This window comes from Pongo pygmaeus, chromosome 2 (assembly GCF_028885625.2).
Source record: "Pongo pygmaeus isolate AG05252 chromosome 2, NHGRI_mPonPyg2-v2.0_pri, whole genome shotgun sequence".
NCBI lineage: Eukaryota > Metazoa > Chordata > Mammalia > Primates > Hominidae > Pongo > Pongo pygmaeus.
Genome location: NC_085930.1, coordinates 57,058,697 through 57,082,365, shown reverse-complemented (window position 1 = coordinate 57,082,365; position 23,669 = coordinate 57,058,697). Strand labels below are relative to the sequence as shown.

Sequence of the window (23,669 nt, the reverse complement as noted above, 5' to 3'; positions counted from 1 at the left end):
TCATCCAGGAGCCAGCAAGTCAAGCAGATGAGAAACAGAACTAACCAAGCCAGGAGTCAGCCCAGACAGCCCCGGGATATTGACTCTGAGTGGCCAAATTCCTTCCATTTGAACCACAAATGCTGATAAAATATTTTCAGGAACAGAGTGAGGGAATGTACTTCACTCACTTCCCAAAATGTAGACTTGAAGAGGTCAAATCCTATTTAATCCAGGCTGAGAAAATAATGCCCAACTTTATCCCAGAGCTAAATTTAGACATAAACTGAGATCTGGCCCTTGGCAAGTTAATTTAGATGAGCTAATGGTTGTTCCTGGCATAAGGAATACACTCAATAAATGGTAACTATTATTGTTACTGCAAAAATGGAGTGTCTGTTGGATGTTCTCATCTAGTCCTCCCACACATCCTAAAATCGGCTGTGCCAATCACTTGCACATCTGGGAACAAAGCTCCACATGAGGCTAAGGAGGAGGCAGCTCTTCCTTTGGGAGCCCCTCTCTGGGAGAAGGAGGCAGGCCTCCCTGTGGGAGCCCTTCTCTTGGGGAGAAGACCACCACCTAGCTATGCTGGTATGTGCTAGGGGGGCCTGACCTTGAGCTTAGGAGGAGGACTAGGCACCCCATTTTGCCCCTTCTCCCCTCTTCCAGCAGCAGCCTCTGCAATGGGGCTCAGACAGGTAAGGGGCCATGCAGGGAGCCAGGCTGGGCACATCCACAAGGAGAAGCTTGGCAGTGTTTCCAGCTTCCAGACCCTGCAGGATATATTCTGCAGGGCTTAAGAAGAACTTACTGAATGAAGAGCCCCATCACTCCTCAAGACTGCCAGAGGACCAAGGTAAATGCCTGTGTTTAGATAGCATCCATTGCCCCTAAAAGTAGGTTAGAGGCCAGGTGCGGTGGCTCATGCCTGTAATCCCAGCACTTTGGGAGGCCAAGGTGGGTGGATCACCTGAGGTTGGTAGTTCAAGACCAGCTTGACCAACATGGAGAAACCCCATCTCTACTAAAAATACAAAATTAGCCAAGTGTGGTGGCACATGCCTGTAATCCCAGTTACTCAGGAGGCTGAGGCAGGAGAATCGCTTGAACCCGGGAGGCAGAGGTTGTGGTAAGCCAAGATTGCACCATTGCACTCCAGCCTGGGTAACAAGAGCGAAACTCCATCTCAAAAAAAAAAGAAAAAGAAAAAAGTAGGGCAGAAATGCAATAACCAGCTAACACATGATGATGTTTTTGGTAACCTTCATAATCACTTCTTTCATTTTTCTGTGCCTTAAAAGAAATTAAAATTAAAATTTCATTTAATTATCCAACCTTCTTCCAAAACGTCTTTGGGAATTGTTCCCACTCGTGTCACACTGCCAATCCTCCTAATATGAAGGCCTTGGTGCTGCCTTTGCCCCCTGACATCCAGCCAGTCACTGGTCTCATTTTCTTTCCTTGAGTGTCTCGAGGGTTTGTCCCTTCCCTTTCTACTTTCACTACCACCTCATCTGTTCCCACTTGGATTAGTATAAAAGGACCAGAACCGGTTTCCTGCCTCCAAATCACTCTTTCCGTTGTAAGGTGAAACTTGCTAACACCCCAGTTTTCAACAGTGAGTGCATTAAGGTAGCGTTCCTAGAAACCATTCAGCAGTAGGTGGTGCTCTTGTGTCAGCTCAGTGTTCACAGGTTTTGTTCTATTCTCAAGCAGCCCAGTGAGTACAGACTGTGTCACAGTCAACTATTTATTTATTTGGCACTAAGTGTCTCTGGTCAACACAGAGTAATTGAAGACACTGGTCCTGACCTCCAGAAATTTTCAATATAATTGGGGGAATGAGATCTTTGAGCACCTAGCTATAATGCTAGGTGGGATGGAACAGGAACAATTTGAGGGAGATGGATAAGGGCTGCAGGAAATGCTCAGAGAGAGAAAGAGCACCTCTGACAGGGGAGAACAGAGAGAGTAGCATCTGAGCTGGACCTTCAGCTGAGGGAGGGTTTTAATAGGCACATACAGTGGAGCAGGCATTCCAAATGGGAGGAGTGTTGGCATGAACAAAGGCATGAAAAGGTGGGAATGTGCAAAGCACAGAAGAGAATGCCCTGAGGCATGGGAGCTGAATGCCCAAGTCCAGTCTCACTCTCCATTCTAGGGCCCTCATGTTTGTACCCCCTCTTGCCACCTCATGACAAGGTCATCTCCCCAGGGAAATCTGGGACAAGCTGGTCAACCCAATCTCTAAAGAGGTTGGAGGAAACCAAACCCTCTTTTATCTCTCTACCAGAAAGCATATGTTACAGAGTATATCTTCTCACCACATCAGCAGTTGTTCCTATAGCAGGACATTCTTATGCTAGAGAAAACTTACTAAGGAGAGACTAGAGATGAACAAACCAAGAGAGTGGGATTTCAAAGGGGCCATGGGATAGGGGACTGGGGGAAGAACCCTTCTGGGATTCCAGCTAGAGGCAGATTTCCTCCAAGAGATTAATATTCCTTTGCGTGTTTTTTTTCTTTTTTTTAATTATACTTTAAGTTCTAGGGTACATGTGCACAATGTGCAGATTTGATACATAGGTATACATGTGCCATGTTGTTTTACCACAGGTTTCCGACTCTTTACAAGATAAGAGTATGAGGCTTTTGCTCTCCTTGGGAATGACCTCAGGAAGAGCCATGGGATACAGGAATGGGGTTGAACAGTAGATACCCTTGAGTTGGGCTTTCCCTGAGAAACAGTAACTACTACTGACCTTGGCACCAGAACACTTTAACTCAACATTTTCATACTGGAAAAATCTCTCTGTGCTCACATGTGAGAAGATATCCTCCTGTATTTATATATGAGATGGTGTCTCTCTCTATTCAAGTGAGAGAACATCATTCTCTGGGTGGGCGAACTCTTGGGGTTTCAGATCAACTAACTTGGGCTACAAAAACTAGTTCACCTACACATACAAAATCTCATTATCACCTGTGCAAGTGGGACAAAAAGCTGCAGACTCCTCCCACTTCCCCTCACACATTTGAAAAACTGGTCCCAGGAAAGCTGCATTAAAGAGTTTAGAGCCCATGTCAAATGAAAATAGGCTGAAAGAACTCACAGAACTTTATCTGGTGAAGAAAACATGAGGAAGGTCCCCAAGCACTGTTCCCAAGTTACGGGAGAGCTGCCCTGTAGGGGAAGGAATAGAGTAGTTCCCGTAGTTCCCCAGTGACCCTGGGAGACAGAGATGGGACTACAGGGTGTAACTACAGAAGGGTAGATTCTGGCCTGCTGGAAGGAAGACTTTCGAACAACTGGGGCTATAGAACAGTGGAACAGGCTGCCTCACAAAGCTGTGGCTTCCTCAGCCCTGGAAATGCTCAGAAGAATCTGGAAAAATGCACATCTGGAAGAGAGTTCTGCCCTGGGTAAGGGATTGGACCTGAATCAAAGACTTTAGGATTCTCAGATGCTCCTGGCAAGACCTAAACCATTTGCCAGAATCCAGTTTTCCTCGTGGTCCACTGCTTATTCCATGGACTTCTGACTCTCTGTTGTGCTCTTGACTCCTGGTAACCCACATGGCATGAACACAGACCTCCTGCACTCCTCTCTGTAGAGCCTGTGCTCCAGCCGCACCCAACTGCAGACATTCCCAGGATCCAGCCTGCGTTTTGAGGCTGCTGTGCCTTTGCTCACACTCTTCCATCTCCCTGCATCCCAAACCCTGGCTAAACATTTCTCCATCTATGCTCCCACAGCACTAATAGACACCGTTGTGAACTTACCTGTGCAATGGCTATTTGTTTGCTGGTGCCCTCTGCTCCAACATGGCAAGGCCTGAATGCAGCTCATCTTCCAATTGCCCATCCCTGGCACAGTGCTAGGCACAGTGATTGGCTTATCTTCAGCAAGTGTTCTCTAAGATCCTGCCAGCCTGGTTACAGCTTCCATTTCCTTTTCTCCCTGCTAGCAGCCAACTTTGTGTCTAATACCCACTGATGAGTTCCTCCTCAAGATCCCTTCTTGGTTTCTCCAGCCACCAGGTTCCTCACCTCCATGCTCTGCTGCCACAGGCTGCCTACTTTCCACTCTGGCATCTTTGTTGTGGATGGGGCTGTATTCCCCATGCATGCCCCTCAAGAGAGCCTCCCCAGGCATCTGTCTACTGCTGATTCCACTCATTTACATGGGCCAGCACAAGTCTATCTCTACAAATCTACCATTTGTTCCATGTGCTGAATGTCTTCAAGGCTCCAGCCATACTGGAAGATTTATGTACATTTTCTTTAACTCATACAATAATCCTAAGGCAGGTATTAAAATCTATATTTTAGAGATAAAGAAATCAGTGTTCAGAGGGGGTGAACTACACACAGTCACTCAGCTACAAGTGGCCCAGCAGGGATTCAAACCCAGGTTTCTCCAATTCCAAAGGCAGTGCTCTCTTTTTCCCCCACAGGAGGCCTGAACTGTGCATGGGGCTCTTCTTTAACTCTGACCAAGGAAGGAAGCAGGAATGGAAAAGGAAGGCCATGCAACAAGTTCAGAGAGAACAGGTGCACAAAAGTTAAGGACAGGCCTGAGGAGATGCCAGGGCAGGGACCAGGAAGGTCACAAGTGGGAAAGGGAGTAGTAATGGAACAGGGGAAAATGGTAGAAGGTAGAAAAAAGGAAGGAAAGCAGGTTCCTCAAAGCAAAATGCCTAGAAAGAAACCTTGGGAAAGCTTCCCACCCCAAATAGAGACTTTGTTTTATAAAGTCTGACAAATTTGTCACCCCAGGCAGGTTAAGACTTTGGGTCCTGTTTTGGGCTCTAGGGAGTGACCAGAACTGTTTATACCTTGGAGGGAGAGGACAGGAAATAGCAGTGGATACTTTGCCCAGTGATGGGGCATTCCCAAATTACTTTATAATTTATAAAACAAATTATAAAGTAAAATTTGTTTTACTTTATAAAATACACCTGAAATGTCCTTCGTTCTTCAAACAGGGTACCAAAATCTTTCCCCTGTTTCCCCTACTGGGGCAGAGCTGACATGTCTCCTTTTTGCTTGGACCACCTCCATGCTTTTTCTCCCATACATACTAAGACACCCACCCCACCTCCACCAGCCCTACCCCCACCCAGAAAGCAACAGAGACCTTGATATCTTAACTCACCTGGGTTCTAGCCACTGGAGTGGTGACTTTCTAAACCATCTTTTCCTTACAATGTATCAAGAATTACATTCGTGCTAACTCTGATTTTCCCTGCACTGCCCTACACTATCCTCCATCCAAGGCCTAGGGTAAGAGTAGAGAGACATAGTCCCAGCAGAAGGCCTGTCACACAGTAGACACTCAATGTCTGTTGATGAATGAGTCAGTGAACTTTTCTCAGTTACTGCCCTGCACCACACACACACACACACACACACACACACACACACACACACACAGTTCATCTCTGATCAGACCTTCTTTTCACAGCTCACCTCAATTGCTACAGACAGAGTCAGTGTGACAACCCAGATTCTGTAAAGTACTGTTAACACAGTGTCTTAGTTCTAAGTTCCAAAGAGTCACTAAGGGGTCCACAGTTCTATGGGGTCCATTCATAAGCAGGGGCTGCATAGGCAGACTCTTTACACACAGCAGTTCAGGTCTTGGCACCTTCCACTCTCTTGAGAGAACCATGGAAGGGAGCCAAGCCTCATGCCTGAGCATTCTTCCCCATCCTTCCTCCATTCTGTTCTCCACACCCACACTCCTCCTGCAGGCATGCTAATCTCAGGATACAAATGGGGCTGAAAATGCAGGAGAGGGAAGAAAGGAGAGGGAGAAAGGATTTAAGAGGGAGAAAAACAGCTTTGGGAGAAAACACACACATGCAGCCTGTAGAACACTGTGACTTAGATTATTTTTGGAATCTAATGTTTCTAATGTGCAAGGGGAGGAAATGAGAAAAAGTAAGTCGAAATTCCCAGGACCAGCAGGCTGGAAATAATACAGGACACTGTGTTCTGTGTCAGGGGGCGGGATACAGACACACTTCCTTGCCCTGAGCCCCGTCAACAGGAGGTGGAGGGGTTTGGTGGTTAAGGTCTCAGTAGGAGGGGGGAGAGCAGGAACAAGAGGGCACCGGAGCCTTTCTCCAAAAAAAGCAGGAAATTACAACCACCCAGTAAAGGCCTTGCCCTTCTGGCCACCCCGAAGGTCACAGCTCTTTGAAGCCTCCCTCCCAACATGAAGGGCTCAGGCAATTGAACCACACAGAGACATGACATGCCCCTCTGGAGGCTGTCCAGTGCTTGTCCCTTCACCACAGCACTGGTGAGGACACATGTCAAGTGACCCTTATCCTCCTAGCCCCCAGCCCCTTTAGCCACCGCCTAGGTTCCTGGCACATGCCACCATCTGTCCTGCACGGCAAGGAGCCTCCAAAGAGAGGGTGTAGAGGGTGTGTGTGTGTGTGCACATGTGCACACTTGTGTGTTTGTGTGCACACGCGTGTGCGTGTGTGTGTTGGGAGAAGAGGGAGGAGCACCAGCTTCAAAGCAGAGGACTCTATCCCAAGCAAACCACTCAAGTACACCAAGTCTCAGCTTTCCCATCTGTGAAATGATGCCCCTATACGTGCCCACTTGGCCTACCACATACAGTACATGGGAGACTTGGATGATGAACCACGGACTGGATGACTTTGGGTGGGTCTCTGCTCTAGGTCAAAGATTATTATGCAAAAGGAAAGGCTGGGCCAGAAAATCTCTAAGGTCATGGGTGTGAAAATACTTTGAACATTCCCCAAAGAATTACATATTGTAACTACTGCAAAGGCACTTCATTTTGACAAATGACAGTGGAATCACATTACTGCTGCCTCATGGGGAATGGGGGTGTTGGAGGTGTGGGGAAGAAAAGAGACAGTGGGCCAGGGTCCACCAGGGAAGTAGAAGCAGCAGGATTTCTCTACAACAGCCCCACTGGTTCTGGTCACCCCAGGCAGGATAAGACTTTGGGTCCTGTTTTGGGCTCTAGGGAGTGACCAGAACTGTTTATACCTTGGAGGGAGAGGACAGGAAATAGCAGTGGATACTTTGCCCAGTGACGGGGCATCCTGGGGATGTCCTGCAATGCTAATGTGGCCAACAGGACATACCAACCTCAAAACGCAATAAGCACATCACCCTTAGCACAGTGGTCTGCTGCCTACCACGATGCCCAGTGGTGCCCAGTGTAGATTTTTCTCATGGTGATTAACATAAAAGCAGCATTATTTTGTTTGCACAGACTTCCAAGAATATTAAAATGCATAAACATTGCCATAGGAAGTATTTCTGGCCCCAAGTTTGCAAGGGAATAAGACAAATATGCTCTTAGCTATACTGCAAAGCAGAAGGTGACAAGTGTCTCAGCTGTAGAGGGTGCATGGGGACGGGTGCTCACCTCTCATGGGACACCAGGAAGAATCACTTTCCTCTGGGGCTGCTTCAAGGACAGACCTTGTTTTTCCAGAGAACTTTCCCTGTGGAGGATCTCCCCACCCTGACACCTCAGGTGTGACCCCAATTTGACCTATGTGCTCCTCTTTTGTGCCCTGCCCAGGGGCACTGCATAGCCTGGTGACCTGCAGGACCCCCAAGAATCTACACCATAATTTCCAACTTCTCTCAAAAATCAATTCTGAATTTTGTTCCACTAAGGATAATTGAAAATGATTTAGAGCAGGTTCATTTGGAAGAGAGCATCAGTGACACTCTTCATGGTCTCAGCAGGCACCCATGACTGAAGAGTAAATCATAACTGAAATAGCACAGGGAGAAGGAAGGGAAGCCAATGTTCCTGGAATAGCTATGCTGGGCCAGGCACCATGCCAGGCACTGCTACATACATAATCCCACTCAATTCTCATAACAACCCTGCAAAGAAGTTTGTCTTTTTTTTAAGCAAACAAACAAATAAACAAAACCTCAAGGGAGTAGGGTTTTATTTGCTGAGAGGTTTCTTATTTTTCATAATTACCCAAGGCAACAATCCTGAAAAGAGAAGAACCCACTATAAATATGTAGGGGAGAACGAAAAAGCAAAAAAGCAAAAAGTATTATACAATTGTTAAGTTGTAAAAGGGCTTAGATACTTATTTAGTGGAGCAAGTCTCAAAGGAAGAGGAAGGAAGAGGAATGGATTGGGGTGGGGGTGGGGCTTTATTAAACCATCTGCAGATTCTGGTACATCTCCTCAGAAGTTTATTCTCTGTCATCACCACCTCCAAAGCTGCCACCACCATGACCGTGGCCACCCCACTTCTCCTGTTGAAAGATGTTTTCATGAAGAGAGAGTATTGTGCATGAGAACAGTGCAGTGTGGAAGCAGAAGAAAAGTCAAAAGATGCTGAAGTAGAAGTAATATAAATTCTTTATCTTTGTTTTGTCGGTAACACAATTGGGGGTGAGAAGTTAAAGATGTGCCTAATGTCTCACAATTGATACGTGTCACCCCAGGACAAATCCTAACCCCACCCGCCACAGCTTCATTTCAGCATGGCACCCGTGGATGTGAATAGAATTTCACCATGCAAAAATGAATATGCAGGAAGGCATTTAAAAATTAGGTTTTCCAAGGTGAGCTTTCCTATAGTGGTAAAGGCAGGGCCAGGCAGCCACTGAGGCCACAGTCTCCGCAGAACACCTAAAAAAAAATGAGAGATTCTCATTTGGGCTAGATGTCTTGGTCATGGGGGAGGTAGGCACCAAAATATCTTCTCAAGCAGGGTGATAAGGATATTGTCTTTGGCGTTTCCCAACCAGGCATTTACACATGAAACAAATACAATGTGCTGCATAAACCAATAATAGGCATGATTCCAATACTGGAAGCCCCATTAGCCAGCTTTGTTCACTCTTTTGGGGATTCTCCCAAAGTGCGAATATCTTCTCCTTTCCAGAATAGCTTTGGGCAAGGCTAAAAAATGGGCCTCCTGGGTAGACATCAGTAGAGCTTCCTTTATTCAGAAATGGAGTAGATAAAGATTTCTCAATCAGTTAAGTCTAGTTATGCACCGGAACTCTTCGAAGCTCTGCTCCTTCCCTGAAAAGACTGGAAGACTGAGGGCCTTCCCCAGATCAGAAGGCAGATGGGAGTTTCGGTATTTTCTGATACTTATCATTGGCATCAGCACATTGACATCACGAGGTCATAATGACTGTCATCAGATGGCAAGGCTGGGATTTCTACAGTGTGTGGGAGGTAGACGTGTGGACTTCACGGTTGCTTCTAGTTCTAGCATTAGAAGATCTGCCCTAGGCACCCAGGAAGGGGTGTGTTGGGGGAGGATCTTCCACTGAGTAGCACTCACCCTTCCATTTTCCACAGGCACATCTACAATGAGTCTACTTAATGACCTTTAAGACCACATATGGCCCCCAGTGGGGAACAGGCCCATCCCTTCTCTTCAGTAATAGGTTGTGTTTGCAGGGCAGACACCTTCATCACACAGGGTCTATCACAATTGGAGGGGTGGCCAGATGTGAAACATGGCTGCACAGAGAGCCTTAATCTGCACCAGGCCAATGAGGGGTGACCTGGCTTGTGTTCTGTGAATACAGTGGAGGACATGCCCATTAGTTATAGACCAGAGGGTGCCCGGCTGAGACTAAAGTGGTTCATCTAACATCGTGCATTGTTTGAATCATCTCTGAATTACTCTGTGTTTCCACAGATTGCTCATTAAGACTTTCCTGTCATTCCTGAGCAGCAGTGTTCCCTCTTCTCTGAAAACTCTCCAAGCACAGAGGCTGTGCCTAGGACAGTACAGGGTGCACAGAAAGCATTTAATAAGTAAGAGTTTATGCAAAGGGAAACAAAAAAACTTTTGGAGGTATGGCTATGTCTATTACCTTGATGGTTTTATAGCTGTATACGCATGTCCAAACTTATCAGATCATATATGTTAAATATGTGCCACTTATTTTTTATCAATTATACATCAATAAACCTGCTTTTAAAAATAAAAAAAAGTGAATACACAGGAGCTTATGTGCTCACTTCCTTAATTAGATGGTGAGCTGCTCCAGAGAGAACTTCTGGCCTACCCACCCTTTTGGTGGCTCACAACAGCTGTTCAACATTGATTATTAAATGAATGAGTGATTGCTTCATGAATTATCTGTGGAACAGAGGCCCTACTCCCTAGATGCTTAATTGGGAGAGAGCACGGCCCACTCCCCAGCATCTCTAAGATGGGGAATGTGGGGGGTCACCACAGATGTCAGGGGAAGAAGTGAGAGGCAGCTTCACTCCCCAAGGCCAGCTGGTAAATGGGGAACACCAACCCATTTTCAAGCCCTTGGGAACAAGCTGTCACCCTGCAAGGCCAGGGGCGAGAATGCGCCCACCTCTTTTACAAAAATAGAGGCTGAACTATCACCAGACTCCTCTGATTGCCAAGAGCTTCCCAGATCTGGAATTAGAGGCCTCCGCCAACCAGCCTCCCACCAGAAGGGAGACTAAGACTTGGCTCAGGCAGTAACTACTTCCTCAAGCCCTTGTTTAGATGTGAATCCACACTCACAGCCCTTATTTCAAACCATCACCCTCTTCACCCCCTTCCAAAGCCACCAAATAAGTCAAAGGCTGAGGTACTTAGCTCTGCACAGATATTTTAAATTAATCTTAAAGCAACTTAAAAGGACTGTTTTTCTGCCCTGTCCAGCACTCAGCACATTTTCAGTGGCAGCTGGGTCAAGCTTGAGTGGCATTTTCACCACTGACTCAACCTCAAAATATTCCTGGGCTGCCCTCATCCCATCCTTCTTTTTGCTCCCTTGTTTTGAATATTCTCTCCCTCTCTCCCCACCCCTCTACTCACATGCACATGCATGAACATACACACGTGCACATTTGCCCACTCCCCCACACTCCTTTTTAAGGTATGAGCACCTCACACAACAGGCATTCTAAACCTTGGGTTCATGGATATAATTCAGGGATCATATACTTGGATAGGGAAAAAAATCACATCTTTATTTGCACTAACCTCTAACTGAAATATAGCATTCTCTTCCATTATGAACACAGTCAACAAACTGCATTAGTTTGTGTCTTTGACTCCAATAGAAACACACACATTTTCATATCACATCAGGGTTGTTGTCCTGAAACATCATTTATTTATATTCACCACTACTTCAGGATTATGGTAGTTATTAGACTTCAAGTAGATCTTATTAGCATGTTAATTAAAAATATATATAGTGCTGCTATTTTTAAAATATAACATTTTATTTTATTTTCAATGTTTAATTTAGATTCAAGGGATACATACGCAGGTTTATTACCTGGGTATAATCCTATTACCCAGTTACTGGGTATAGTACCCAATAGTTAGTTTTTCAACCCTTAGCCCCCTCTCTCCTTACTGCCTCTAGTAGTCCCCAGTTTCTATGTTGCCATCTTTAAGTCCATGAGTATCCAATGATTACCTCCCACTTACAAGTGAGAACATGTGGTATTTGGTTTTCGGTTCCTGCAAATAACCATGTTTAAGTAATTGCTTTCCAAGCCTATGTATATTTTTTGTACCTTTACAAATATTATTCTGATAAGCGGTCCATATGCTTCACCAGACCAAAAGAGTCCATGGCACAGAAAGAGCCCCTGCTGTGGAATGAGCATTAAAATGTGGGATTTGAGATTTTTCTCTAGGACCATCAAGGCATGCGCCAGGAGACCTAGGGGCTAACAGGTGGTGTTCAGTGGTAGCAGGAGGCAAGCTCTGGGAGCAGAGGGACAGCAGGGTTATTATTGGATAAGAGCTTGGATGGCTTTGGAGACAGATTAAAACACTGGCCCTGGCTAACCAACAGTATGACCTCGGGCCAGCCACTTCACCTCTCTGAGTTTCCGTTTCTTCAATTGTAAAATAGTAATTATCATATACTATACAATTCTTATGAACATGGATTGAGAGCATATATGTGTAACAGCAATTACTGCCCTGTTGAATGGAACTTGGCAGGCCCTAGAAGGGCAGCCTCCTTGACCTGGGAACTTCTGGAGCTATGGTATGCTGTTTACTTGGTTTTTCAGACAGGCACTATCTGTGCCCTATGCAGGCTTCCCATGTCCTTAAGCCTCAGGGATACCATGAAGTGCCCCAAACTCTAAAACATACCTAGGCAGACCTAAGTCTCCCACCTCCCTTTCTGTCCCTTGCTCACTGAAACAGGCACCCAGGCCAGGCTGCAAAGCAGATTCCCTGCCCCAGAGCAAAACAGGCCTCAAGAAAAAAAAGATGTTCCAGATCATTCCAAAACTGGCAACAGAGCCGGGTGCGGTGGCTCACGCCTGTAATCCAGCACTTTGGGAGGCCAAGGTGAGCGGATCAAGAGGTCAGGAGATCGAGACCATCCTGGCTAACACGGTTGAAACCCCGTCTCTACTAAAAAAATACAAAAAATTAGCCGGGCGTGGTGATGGGCACCTGTAATCCCAGCTACTAAGGAGGCTGAGGCAGGAGAATGGCATGAACCCGGGAGGCGGAGCTTGCAGTGAGCCGAGATGGTGCCACTGCACTTCAGCCTGGGTGACAGAGCAAGACTCCGTCTCAAAAAAAAAAAAAAATCAAAGAAAACGAAACTGGCAACAGAGCCAAAGTACCTGATTCTGGCTTCACAGAACAGCTGGTTCCTGCCTTGGCATCTAATCACTCGGAGAGCAATGCAGGAATTCTGAGGTCTAAGCTGCCCTTCTCAGGGCAGGTCAGGCCAGGGTCAGACCCAGGCTTCCAGGACACTGGGCAAAGAGCCCCAAGAAAGGTCAGAAGTTCCCAAAACTTGCTTAAATCATATTCAAAAGGTATATAAAAAGGGATATGCTATAAAAAGTGATATGCATTAAAAAAACTGCATATACTAATTTTCTTTTACTATATGTTATAAAAAATTAGAAAACATTATAAAATTATACAGAGAAATTAAAATCAACCATAAGCCTGCCCCAAGGAAGCAAAACTATTAACATTCTGGTAAATTTTCTTGCAGTTATATTTAGTACATAAATTGGGATCACACTTATACAGAGAGTTTAAGATCTCAATTTCATCATTTAAAAATACCTAGAGACATTTTTCAATATGAGCTCTTAAAAGACAGAAAACCATGATATCAGACATTGTAAAATTCACAGGTTACTGAGAGATGTCATGGCATCCCTGAGAACAGTATTGTCCATTTAAATATGTTATATCCAGAAAACTGACAGGAGGAGAGCCTATTTTATTCTTCTTAAAGCACATATAATAGTAAACTCTTCTTTCTTCTCTTTAGCTTAAAGAGAATCTAGGAAAGATACCTTTGTATCCTCAGCAAAGAGGTACTATATGCAATTTTCCTTTTTTACATTCTCTTATCTTACTTTCCCCTGATAAGGGGAAAGCTTTGAAAATTCACTGCTGGAAAAAATGGTGTCTTACTCAAGAAAGTGCTTAGCAGCTGAAGAGAAACCTCTGGAAACAAGTGGGTATGGCAGGAAGAGCCCTGGACTTGGAAACAGAAAAACGCTGGATTCAGATGTCAGCTCTGTCACTGTAGACCCAAGATCAAAGAACATCCGTTTCCCTGCATGTCAAGAGAGATGCCACCACTCAACCCGTAAGGATCAAAGGATTATGCAGATTAAATAAGACTGTGTGAAAGTGGTTTGTCAACGGTAAAATACATTGCAGGGCCATAATCACTAATTAATATTATAGTGGCTGTTAACAGTACTGTTTTTGTTCCTTAGCTGGCTTGAGCCACTCATTGCAGGCACTCGGGGCAGCTTCTAACAGTAGGTAAAAGCAGGGACCCTGGAGCCAGACTGCGCTTCCCAGCTTGGTGAATTCTTTAACATCTCAGTTTCTTCATCTGTAAAATGTGATTATAATAGTACATCTACCTCTTAGGACTCTTGAAAGGATTAAAATGAGTAAATTTACACACAGTGCTTAGAACAATACTGGGCACATAATACATACTATATAAGGGTGAGCTTAAAAAAAATTACATTAGCTAAAACTAGTAGGCACACTATTTTAAAGCTTTCCAGGAAAGTACTATCATTAATCAGAAAGTTGGATGAGCAACCTCTGCTCCCTCACCCCCATCCTGGCTCAGGTTTGGCCTGTTCCCTTCCTACCTTCTCAGCATCCTGCTCGAAGAGCCGCAGCTGAAAGCACTGGTCCAGCTTGAGCTTGCGCACGTGCCACATCTGGTGCAGGTGCTGCCGGGTGGAGTGCAGCTTGTCCAGGAGACTGGTGATCTTGGGCACCAGGCTCTGGAAGTCAGCACTGCCCGGGATGCAGTTGCGTCCTGAGAAGCCATCGCTGCAGCGGATGCACTGCAGCAGCCGCTGCCCCTCGCGGTCCAGCTCCTCCACAGGGGCCTTCAGCACCTTTTTCTTGAGCTGTGTGTGCTCATCAATGAGCCGCCGAGAGCCCTCCACATCCACAGGAAACTCTTTCCGGGCTAGCATCTCCTGGAGGTCCTCGAGGCGCGAGAGCAGGTGCACGGCGCTGTTGAAGAACTCCTCCAGGGAGAGCCGCAGTTCGATCCACTCCTCATGGTTGTAGTCCAGGGAGCCGTCAAACTCCTCTGTCAGCTGGGAGGGGTCCACCAGCTTTGTGAGGCCCTCCACAGATACCATGCTTGTCTGTAAGGGGCAGACACAGACAAGGATATTCAGTGATGTTGGGGGAAGAACAGGGCAGAAATAGGATGAGGGAAAGGACAAGATAAGTCCACATAATAATGACCACAGCCTGCCTCGGAAAGGGTGAGTGGAGGCCGTGGGACTCACCGGTCAGGAGTCACAGATCAGCCAGGATCAGCAGTTTCTACAGACTGCTGACTGCTTTAGCAAGCCTCTCCAACTGCCCGCCATTTACCACCCCAGAAGAACTGCTTTTGTGTCCCTCCTCTCCTCATTTTCCCTCCTCCTGACCCCAGTTCACTTCAAAAGGGCTTCAGAGGCTAGAAGCAGAAGCTGGAAGAAAAACTGACCTAGTTTCCGGGGGACAGTTTTCTACAGCTTTAAAACCAAGGCCTGTGGACCCAGGGTATCATCATAGTTGGATTAAGCAACATGGGCCAGTGCTTTGGCTGCAAAGATTTCACAGTCTTATCTTTTCCAAGGCTCTCCCTTTTAGCTCTTCTGTGGTATGGTGAACAGAATTAGGGATGGGCAACAGGGGAGTCTGGGCCCTTGGTTTTCTCTGTGAGGCCCCTACAAGCTCCTGGAGAGCAGACTGGAGAATGTTTGTCTCCAGGAAGCAAAGTGTCTCCAGCAAATGATGATGCAGGCAACCACTTTAGTTTATTAGTAAACATCTTTTTTTCCTATAGGGCTTTAGCCTTCTCTTCTTTCTCATGAAGAATGAGAGGCTAGCAAATTAATATCTGTGTTTGGGTCCCACCCCTACGCTTATTAACTGTGTGACCCAGGGCAAGCTATTAAGGTCTCAGAGCCTCAGTCTCCTCCTCTGTGTAATGGAGATAATAATTCCTTCCTCAGGGGGCTTGCAGAGATTAAATATATCAATGTGTGTAAAGCACATAGGGTGCATAGCACGTACTACATGCTCAATCCCTGTTAATGCTCACTCTGATGATCTGAAGGCTGCATCGTTACTCAAAACCTGAAAAGCAATTTATCTCTCTGTGTCTTGCTACTCTCTGAGCATCCCCTCTTTGTTCCTTCTCTTTCCACCCTTCTCCTAAGAGGAAGGAAGGAGTTGCCGTAGGCAGGAGGGCTGGTCTGGAACAATGGTTGTCAAACTTGACTGCTCATTAGAATCCTTTGGAGAGTGTGCAAAAATACCAATGCTCAAACCTCATCCCTAGAAATTCTGATTTAATTGGCTAAATGGGAGCTTGGACATGAGTAGGTTTAAGAGTCCCTCAGATGATTCTAATGTGCAAGTAGAGTTGCAAACTCCTGCTAATCTCCATCCTTGCTACTCAAAGCATAGCTCTCAGACCAGCAGTACTGGCATCACATGGGAGCTTGTTAGAAATGCAGAATCTTAGGCCTTACCCCAGACCTACTGAGGCAGAATCTGCATTTTCAAAATCCCCAGGAGATTTGTGTGCATTAAACTTGAGAAACCCTATTCCAAAATACTTTCTCCTTCAAATTTGGCTCAAAGTTTACCACTTCTGGGAAGTCCTCCATCATTATACTTACCAATTATGTATAAGTATCTATTGTTGAACAAGCTTATACTCTCATCTCTGTATCACTTGTCACCCCAGTCTGCACTAAGTATTAAATTCATTGTTTTTAACATACTGCCTTATAAATATTCCTTTGATTGGGAAGCCCCCAGCTATCTCTCCTATCCTCTTATTTAGGAGGCAGAGACAAGCTTGCTCAACTTAGAGTGAAAGAGGTACAGAGAGATGGGACATGCAGGCCAGCAATGCTGAAGCAGAAGTATCAAGACTTACTGAAAAGATTCTTTTCAGTCTCTTCAGCTTATACATCTATAGGCTTGTTGTCACCACCTCTGTATAAACAAGCCAAAATACAGAAAGCATTTCCCTACAGGACTCCTAGTGTTCTGGAGGGGTGCTAGGAGACTATAATAGGTCACTGTTTTTATACCAAGCCAAATTTCTTGTATTGTTTACACAGAGTGAGAATCGCCTGCATCAAGTGTCAGGTCACTGTGCTCAAATCACAGCCTATTTGACACCACACACAGGCGCTCCTGGCCCCCAGGGCACAAAAGTCTGGAATGGGAAGCTGCTGAAAGATTAAAAGCAGCTCTGTGTTTTCAACATACACACATTTAAAAGTTCATCCCCTTGCAGATGAGGACTAGAATTCTGAGGAAGGGAACGGTTTAAATTTGGCTGGAACACAGATACATAAATCATTGATTTAATCTGATGTATTGTCATTAAAAATTCTCAGGGGAAACATATACCCTTCAGAAAATTTAGTTTAAAAACATGTTTTCCTTGATTATGAAAGTAATACGTCATCCTTGAAAAAAATAAAAACATATGAAGTAAATAAAAACCATCCATTATCCAGTCACCTAGAATAAATCATCACTAACACCTTCAATCTCAGTTTTCTTCTCCATACATACACTTTAAAAACAAATCTCAGATTATACTGTCCATATTGTTTTATCACCTGCATTTTACTAAACAATAAATATTTTAATACTATTTTTTCTAAATATGGCTTTTCCTGGCTTCATAGTATTTGGGTTGTTTGTTTTGTTTTTTTGTTTGTTTGTTTTGTTTTGTTTTTTGAGGAGTTTCGCTCTGTCACCCAGGCTGGAATGCAATAGTGCAATCTCAGCTCACTGCAACCTCCGCCTCCCGGGTTCAAGTGATTCTCCTGCCTCAGCCTCTTGAGTAGCTTGGATTACAGGCACATGCCACCACGCCCAGCTAATTTTGTATTTTTAGTAGAGACAGGGTTTCACCATGTTGGCCAGGCTGGTCTTGAACTCCTGACCTCAATTGATCCACCCTCCTCAGCCTCCCAAAGTGCTGGGATTACAGTACAGGCGTGAATCACCATGCCCAGCCAGTATTTGTGGATTAATGTCACCAACAGTCATGGCTAGTAAGGATACAACCTATATATGTGTATGTATATGCACTATATATGTATAAATACTTGTGCACACGTGTATATATACTATTGTATAGGAACATATGAGCTGTGATGAACATTCTTATAGACATTTCTTGCTTGCAATTTTACCTGGCTTTTTACCTTCTTATTTGTTGAGATTTCATATTAAGAATATTTTCTTAAATTAGGCTGGGCACAGTGGCTCATGCCTGTAATCCCAGCATCTTGGGAGGCTGAGGTGGGCAGATCACCTGAGGTAAGGAGTTCCAGACCAGCCAGGCCAACAGGATGAAACCCTATCTCTACTAAAAATACAAAAATTAGCCAGGCATGGTGGCAGGTGCCTGTAGTCCCAGCTGCTCAGGAGGCTGAGGTAGGAGAATCACTTGAACCCAGGAGGCAGAGGTTGCAGTGAGCCGAGATCATCACTGCACTCCAGCCTGGGTAACAGAGTGAGACTCTATCTCAAAAAAAAAAAAAGAATATTTTCCTAAATTAGTTACTAGATACAGAAATACAGTTAAATAGAAGAAATAAGTTCTAGTATTCAATAACACAGTAGAGGAATTATAGTTAATAATCATTTATGGTATATTTCAAAAGCTAGAAGAGAAGAACTGTAATGTTTCTAGCACAAAGAAATGATAAATGTTTGAGGTGATGGATATCCCATTTACTCTGATTTGATCATTACATATTGTATATAGGCATCAAAATGTCACATGTACCCGAAAATATGTACAACTATGATACAGCAATAAAAAAAGAACTGCTACATCAATGGACATAAACTCTTCCTAAGGTTTTTGTTACAAATTGCAAAGCTGCCTCCAGAAACAGTTGTCCCAGTTACACAACCACCGACAGTAAATAAGACTGTCTAATGAAGGTGTGCATTTGGGACAATCTCGTGAGCCTCTTGTTCCTCCCCATACTCTAACTGGTAAGGCCATGGTGGCCAGGGAATCCTGAAATCTCAGCCCTTGAGGTGTCACATACTGTATGGTAGATGGAGAAGAGGACGTACGAAATGTGTGGATGGCAGAAGGGGAAGGGAAAGAAGATGCTAAGAGAGAGAAATCTGGCTCACCTCAAAGATGAATTTGGAGCTGCCAAAGTTGGTCTTCTGTTTCTGCCAGAAGTTGTCGGGTTTAATGATGAGGGCCACATGGATCTCAGCTGGAAAGGCTTCCTGCAGCGTTTTGAGGAGGGGCTTGATGAGGTCCCACTTGGAGCCCCGCATGTCGATGATGACAGTGAAGCCACGTTTGCACACGTCCTCACTGTGGGGAGGTCAGAGGTTGGTATGGTCACTCTGGGTAGCTGAGACTTTGGAGTACACAGTCAAAAACACCCGGAAACCTGCACTCCCCTTGACCAGAATCACTCTTTCAACTTCACGCCAGGTCTCTTGGCCACCTTCAAACTCAACTCAAACTGTACTGCCTCAGAAAACCCTTTGTACATCTGACCAATGGTCCTGGCATTCTGCCTTCTCCCAGCACTTGGCAAATAACTTGGCCTTCCTTATACAGGTTGAGTATCCCTAATCTGAAAATCCAAAATCTGAAGTGCTCCAAAACTTGAAACTTTAAGAGGGTCAACATGATGCTCAAAGGAAATGATTGTTGCAGCATTTCGGAGTTTGGATTTTCGGATTAGGGATACTCACCTGGCAAGTAGAATGCAAACATTCCAAAAAAAAAAAAAAAAAAAATCCGAAGTCCAAAACACTTCTGGTTCCAAGCATTTTGGATAGGAGCTACCCAACCTGTAGTCAACTGTACTTGTTGGGATGTTTACAATTTGGATATTCACAATTGTATTTGATTTTTATTTTAATTTTTGTCTCCCTTTCTTGTTCCTAAAATGAATCATGTTTTCCCCATTGAAATTCCAGTTCTCTAAAGACAGAGACCCTGTTGCCTCTTAAACCTGAGATGGAAAGTCCTTGACAGGGTTGTTGTTCTGCCCTTTGCCCACATCAGTGACAGGCACTGGTACATCTTACCACTAAGCCCAAACTGGGCCAAGGAATACTTTTTCAAAAAAAGGCTCTAGGTTGATTCTGCCAGTTGAAGAGAGATGGTACACAAAGTATGAATAATATGTATTTACCACCATTGTATTAAAGATGTATTACTTGTAGTTTATTATTATTTCTTTTTCCTTTTTTTTTTTTAAAGAGTCAGGGTCTCGCTATGTGTACTGGCTGGAGTGCAGTGGCTATTCTCAGGCACAATCACAGTGCACTATAGTCTCAAAACTCCTGGCTTCAAATGATCCCCCTGCCTCAGCCTTCCAGGTAGCTGTGACTACAGGCTTGCGCCACCATGCCCAGCTTTGTGGTTTAAAATGTATGTCAGCTTAAAAAATCAGGTCGCTGAGTCATGCTGATCACTCAGAGAGAGCCAAGAGTGGAACTGACTGGAACGGAAAATGCAGACCACTTGTTTTCATGTATTTCCATTGTAAGAGTCACAGTGTGAAATGCACGTATCAGGATGGTAAGGGACGATGGGGGAGGAGTGACTCTTGAAATTAAGGCAAGATGAAGTGACAGTGACCATCTTGAAAACCAAGACATAAGCAGGCTAAATAAATCAAGATGTTGCTACATAACTTAGTAGCAAAGTTTATTTAAACACTTGAACTTTGACTATAACTCCTGAGAACAGGAAGAAAAAAAACGAAGGTCAGAATAGTTATAACATCTCAGTTTGGAAGAAAGTCTATGTTTGGGTAGTTAGGGGTCTTTCCTTCTCTTATTTTTTTAAGGCCAATCCGTTTATTTTATAATTCAAAATAGACAATGGTTACTTCACATTTTAAAATATAAATACCAGCATAGTATTTCCTTAGGGTCTTTCACTTAATTTCCCATTTCCCAGACTGCACTTGTTTAAACCATTATGTATGTTACCTGACCCCCATATGTGCCTACCACATATCAGTTGCTTACAGCTGCTGGCAGTAAGGCCACAGAAGGATTCAGGTCACAAAAAGAAATAAAAACCTTTTTGGGGGGCTTTATTCTCAAATTTCAACCAGTGATGAGATTGTTACAGCCTCATTAAGAGACCACAGCTCTTGACTGTGTGAGTGTCTCAAGCACAAGGCAGCTTACTTAGGCCTCCCTGGTACACAGAAAATTCCCCAGGAGAGGCAACTCTCTCCAGCATGAGAGAAAGGATGAGTATTCTCCCCAAATCCTGCATCCCAAAGGAAAGGAGTTGCCTCGTCTTCCCTGACACTTATTGAAACAATGAGTGGCCGAAGCTTTCCATAAATAATTTTCTCTATCTTCTTGTCTTAAAGCAATGTGACTTTTTCTCCAAATTACAGGATTTCTTTCCCATTATAAGAGAAACACCTGATAATTACACAAAAGTTGAAGTAGTCAAAGATCCATGCAAGAGATGCTAATGGTAGGACTTTATAACACTCAGGCCTGTTTCCTTTCCACCTTTTCTGTGCATATAGTTTTCATATCATATACTGTTCTACTTTTCACTGTAACATAGTTTTTTCTCATGTCTAAAATTTCTTCCAATCTGTTGCATTTAGTGATAGTCCACCTTATGCCTATACCATAACTTATTTGGTCATTCTCATGATTGCTTTACAGAAAGGTATGTCAACTTACCTGTCCACCAGCAGTGTATGACAGTACCACCCCCTTACTGTATCCTCACCAGCACTTGTCATTGAATTTTTAAAATCTTTGCCCGTTTTATTAAAAAATATATTATATTACATTTAAATTTGCATTTCTTTGATTACTAGTTATTGCTTTTTCGCCTGTAATTATTTCTTCTGTGAATTACCTGATCAGCTCTTTTGTCCATCTTTCTATTAGGGATTAGTGGCTTTCTGTTGGGATTTAGGGGTTTTCTCACTGAGCATCATTTAGTTTAGCTTAACTTATATTTGTTGCATGCCCACCTATGTCAGGTTTAGCAACATTAACTGTGGGTCTTGCCTTTCCTTAGAGATGATTGTCTTCCTTATTTCCCTGCTCCTCAGACTCCATCTCTGTTGCCGTAATTATGCTGACCTGAGAATTCTTTGTCCCTAACAACAAATATTCTGTGTTGCTACCAAGAGCTGGAGGTTAACAATCCCAGCATCCAAAGCTGGTGGTCAGTAGCAGGCTATGCCCTGTTAACTAATCATTTCTGACAACTAAGAGCAGAAATTAGGTCCTAATATTCTGTAGGAGGTTCTCAATAACTCAGGAGATGGAGAAAGAGACTCAGGAGATGGAGAAAGAGGCCCAGGAGCTGAGTGCTGCGACCTAATCTAATTGGCATCTTTCTGTGAAAACAGGCTAATCTTCCAAAGTGCTTTGTGTGTTTGGTTTCAAGTAAGGGGCATACCTGGGAAAGGGGAAACAACTATTTCATTGTGTGCTCATTCTATGCTGGGGCTATAGTTCAGTATTTGCCATACATCATTTCATTATATCCTAACAATAACTTCATAAACTAGGTATGGTTATCTCCTGTGACAGAAGATGCAATTGAGGCATAAAATTTGCCTAAGATCACATAACTAGTAAGTGGCTAAGCAAAAATTCAAAACCAGGACTGTTGACTTGAAAACCTAAGCTCAGGCTGGCTCACGCGTATAATCCCAGCACTTTGGGAGGCTGAGGCGGGCAGATCACTTGAGGTCAGAAATTCGAGACCAGCCTGGCCAATGTGGTGAAACTCCGTCTCTACTCAAAAATACAAAAAAAAAAAAAAAAAAAAAAAAGAAAACCCAAGCTCAGGTTACTATATCATACTATAACCCACCACACTGACACTATGTGTGGGTGTTTTTGTTTGGGGACAGGAGTTGGGGGTCAGAGATGAGGGGATTAAGTTAGGGGACTCAGAGGAGACGGGGTAAATTAGGGCAAGGAGTCTAAGAGAATGATCTCCCTGTCTGGAGTCTGTGAAAAACCACAAAGTCAGAGAAGCAAAAGAGCAAGGCATATTGAGAAAGTTCAAGTGATTAACTCTGGTTCAGGCCTTTGAATGCAAGAGAGTGCAGCTCTGAGTGCCTTGGAGAGTCCCATTCTGGGCTCTGTCCCTATTTTTGCACACCACCCCCGCTCCACCCCAGGAGCCAAGATGACTCACCCACGTAGTCTGTGCTGCACATCCCTCTTCCCCTTCTAAGACAAGCTCCTAGTATCTGAAACCCTAACACTCTCTGCCCAAAGGGCCCTTAGCCTACTTCCTGGGCCCATGGGTATCTCTTTCCAGGGTCCAATTCCCAAGGGCAAGTAACACCACCATTATGTGTACCCCTTGGCCTGAGGGGTGACAAAGGGCTGCTATTTGCAAGGATGTGGCTAGAATATAAATGTGTGAGCTGGGGTGTTCACTTGAATGCATGAGGTCCCCCTGCCATGTAGGGCTGAGCTGGGGAGTGGAGAGAGAAGGCAGGCAGAGCATGAGTGGAGGCTGGTCTACTGTGCTGCCACATTTGGGCCTGGGAGCTCAAAGGAGTCCAACAAATCTAAATTTAAATTTGGCCTCCTAGGTTGCTGTGAAGATGTATTTGTCAAGGTAGAAGGACAGAACATGTTTTATTTAACAGTTTGTTAGCTTGCTACATTAATTTTAAATATTCAGACAAAGGGTATGTGAGTTTCCATTTGTACTCTTGCCCTAGGTACCACAATGTTAGAATCAGGCCTTGCAAGAGACAAGACTGGAGTGGATGTAGGCTTCAAATCAGAATGCACCTCATATGCCAAGGCAGGAGCAGTGGATTTGTCCTAAAGGCAATTAGGAACTACTGAAGGGTAAGATTCAGAGAAGGAACATGATCAGGTGATTCGGACAGATTACCCTCCAACTGTGCAGAAGGAGGGTAAACTAGGATCAGCCCAAAGGAGTGTGTAAGAGTAGAAGAAGGGTCCTTGCTAAAATGACTCTTCAAGGAAGTCTTCCATGGACCACCCTATTTAAACCTGTAACTGACACCCGGCACTCTTTATACCCCTTCTCTTTATTTTTCTCCTTAGCACTTATTACCATCTGGATAATATGTTTTACTTATTTACTGTCCATCTTCCCTC

The 23,669-nt window shown here is 44.4% G+C and overlaps 1 protein-coding gene across 25 annotated transcripts in view; it reads right to left on the bottom strand.

Annotated features, from left to right (window-relative positions):
- The window catches only part of KALRN (kalirin RhoGEF kinase), a 700,623-nt gene that overhangs the window by 451,558 nt on the left and 225,396 nt on the right, over positions 1–23,669 (bottom strand). For all 25 annotated transcript variants that reach the window (XM_054480931.2, XM_054480928.2, XM_054480929.2 and 22 more), the window contains exons 4-5: positions 18,684–18,876; positions 14,135–14,647 (exon numbers count right to left, since the gene is read on the bottom strand). In XM_054480931.2, the coding sequence (XP_054336906.1) occupies positions 14,135–14,647; positions 18,684–18,876 (706 nt within the window). The remainder of the gene's footprint in view (positions 1–14,134; positions 14,648–18,683; positions 18,877–23,669) is intronic.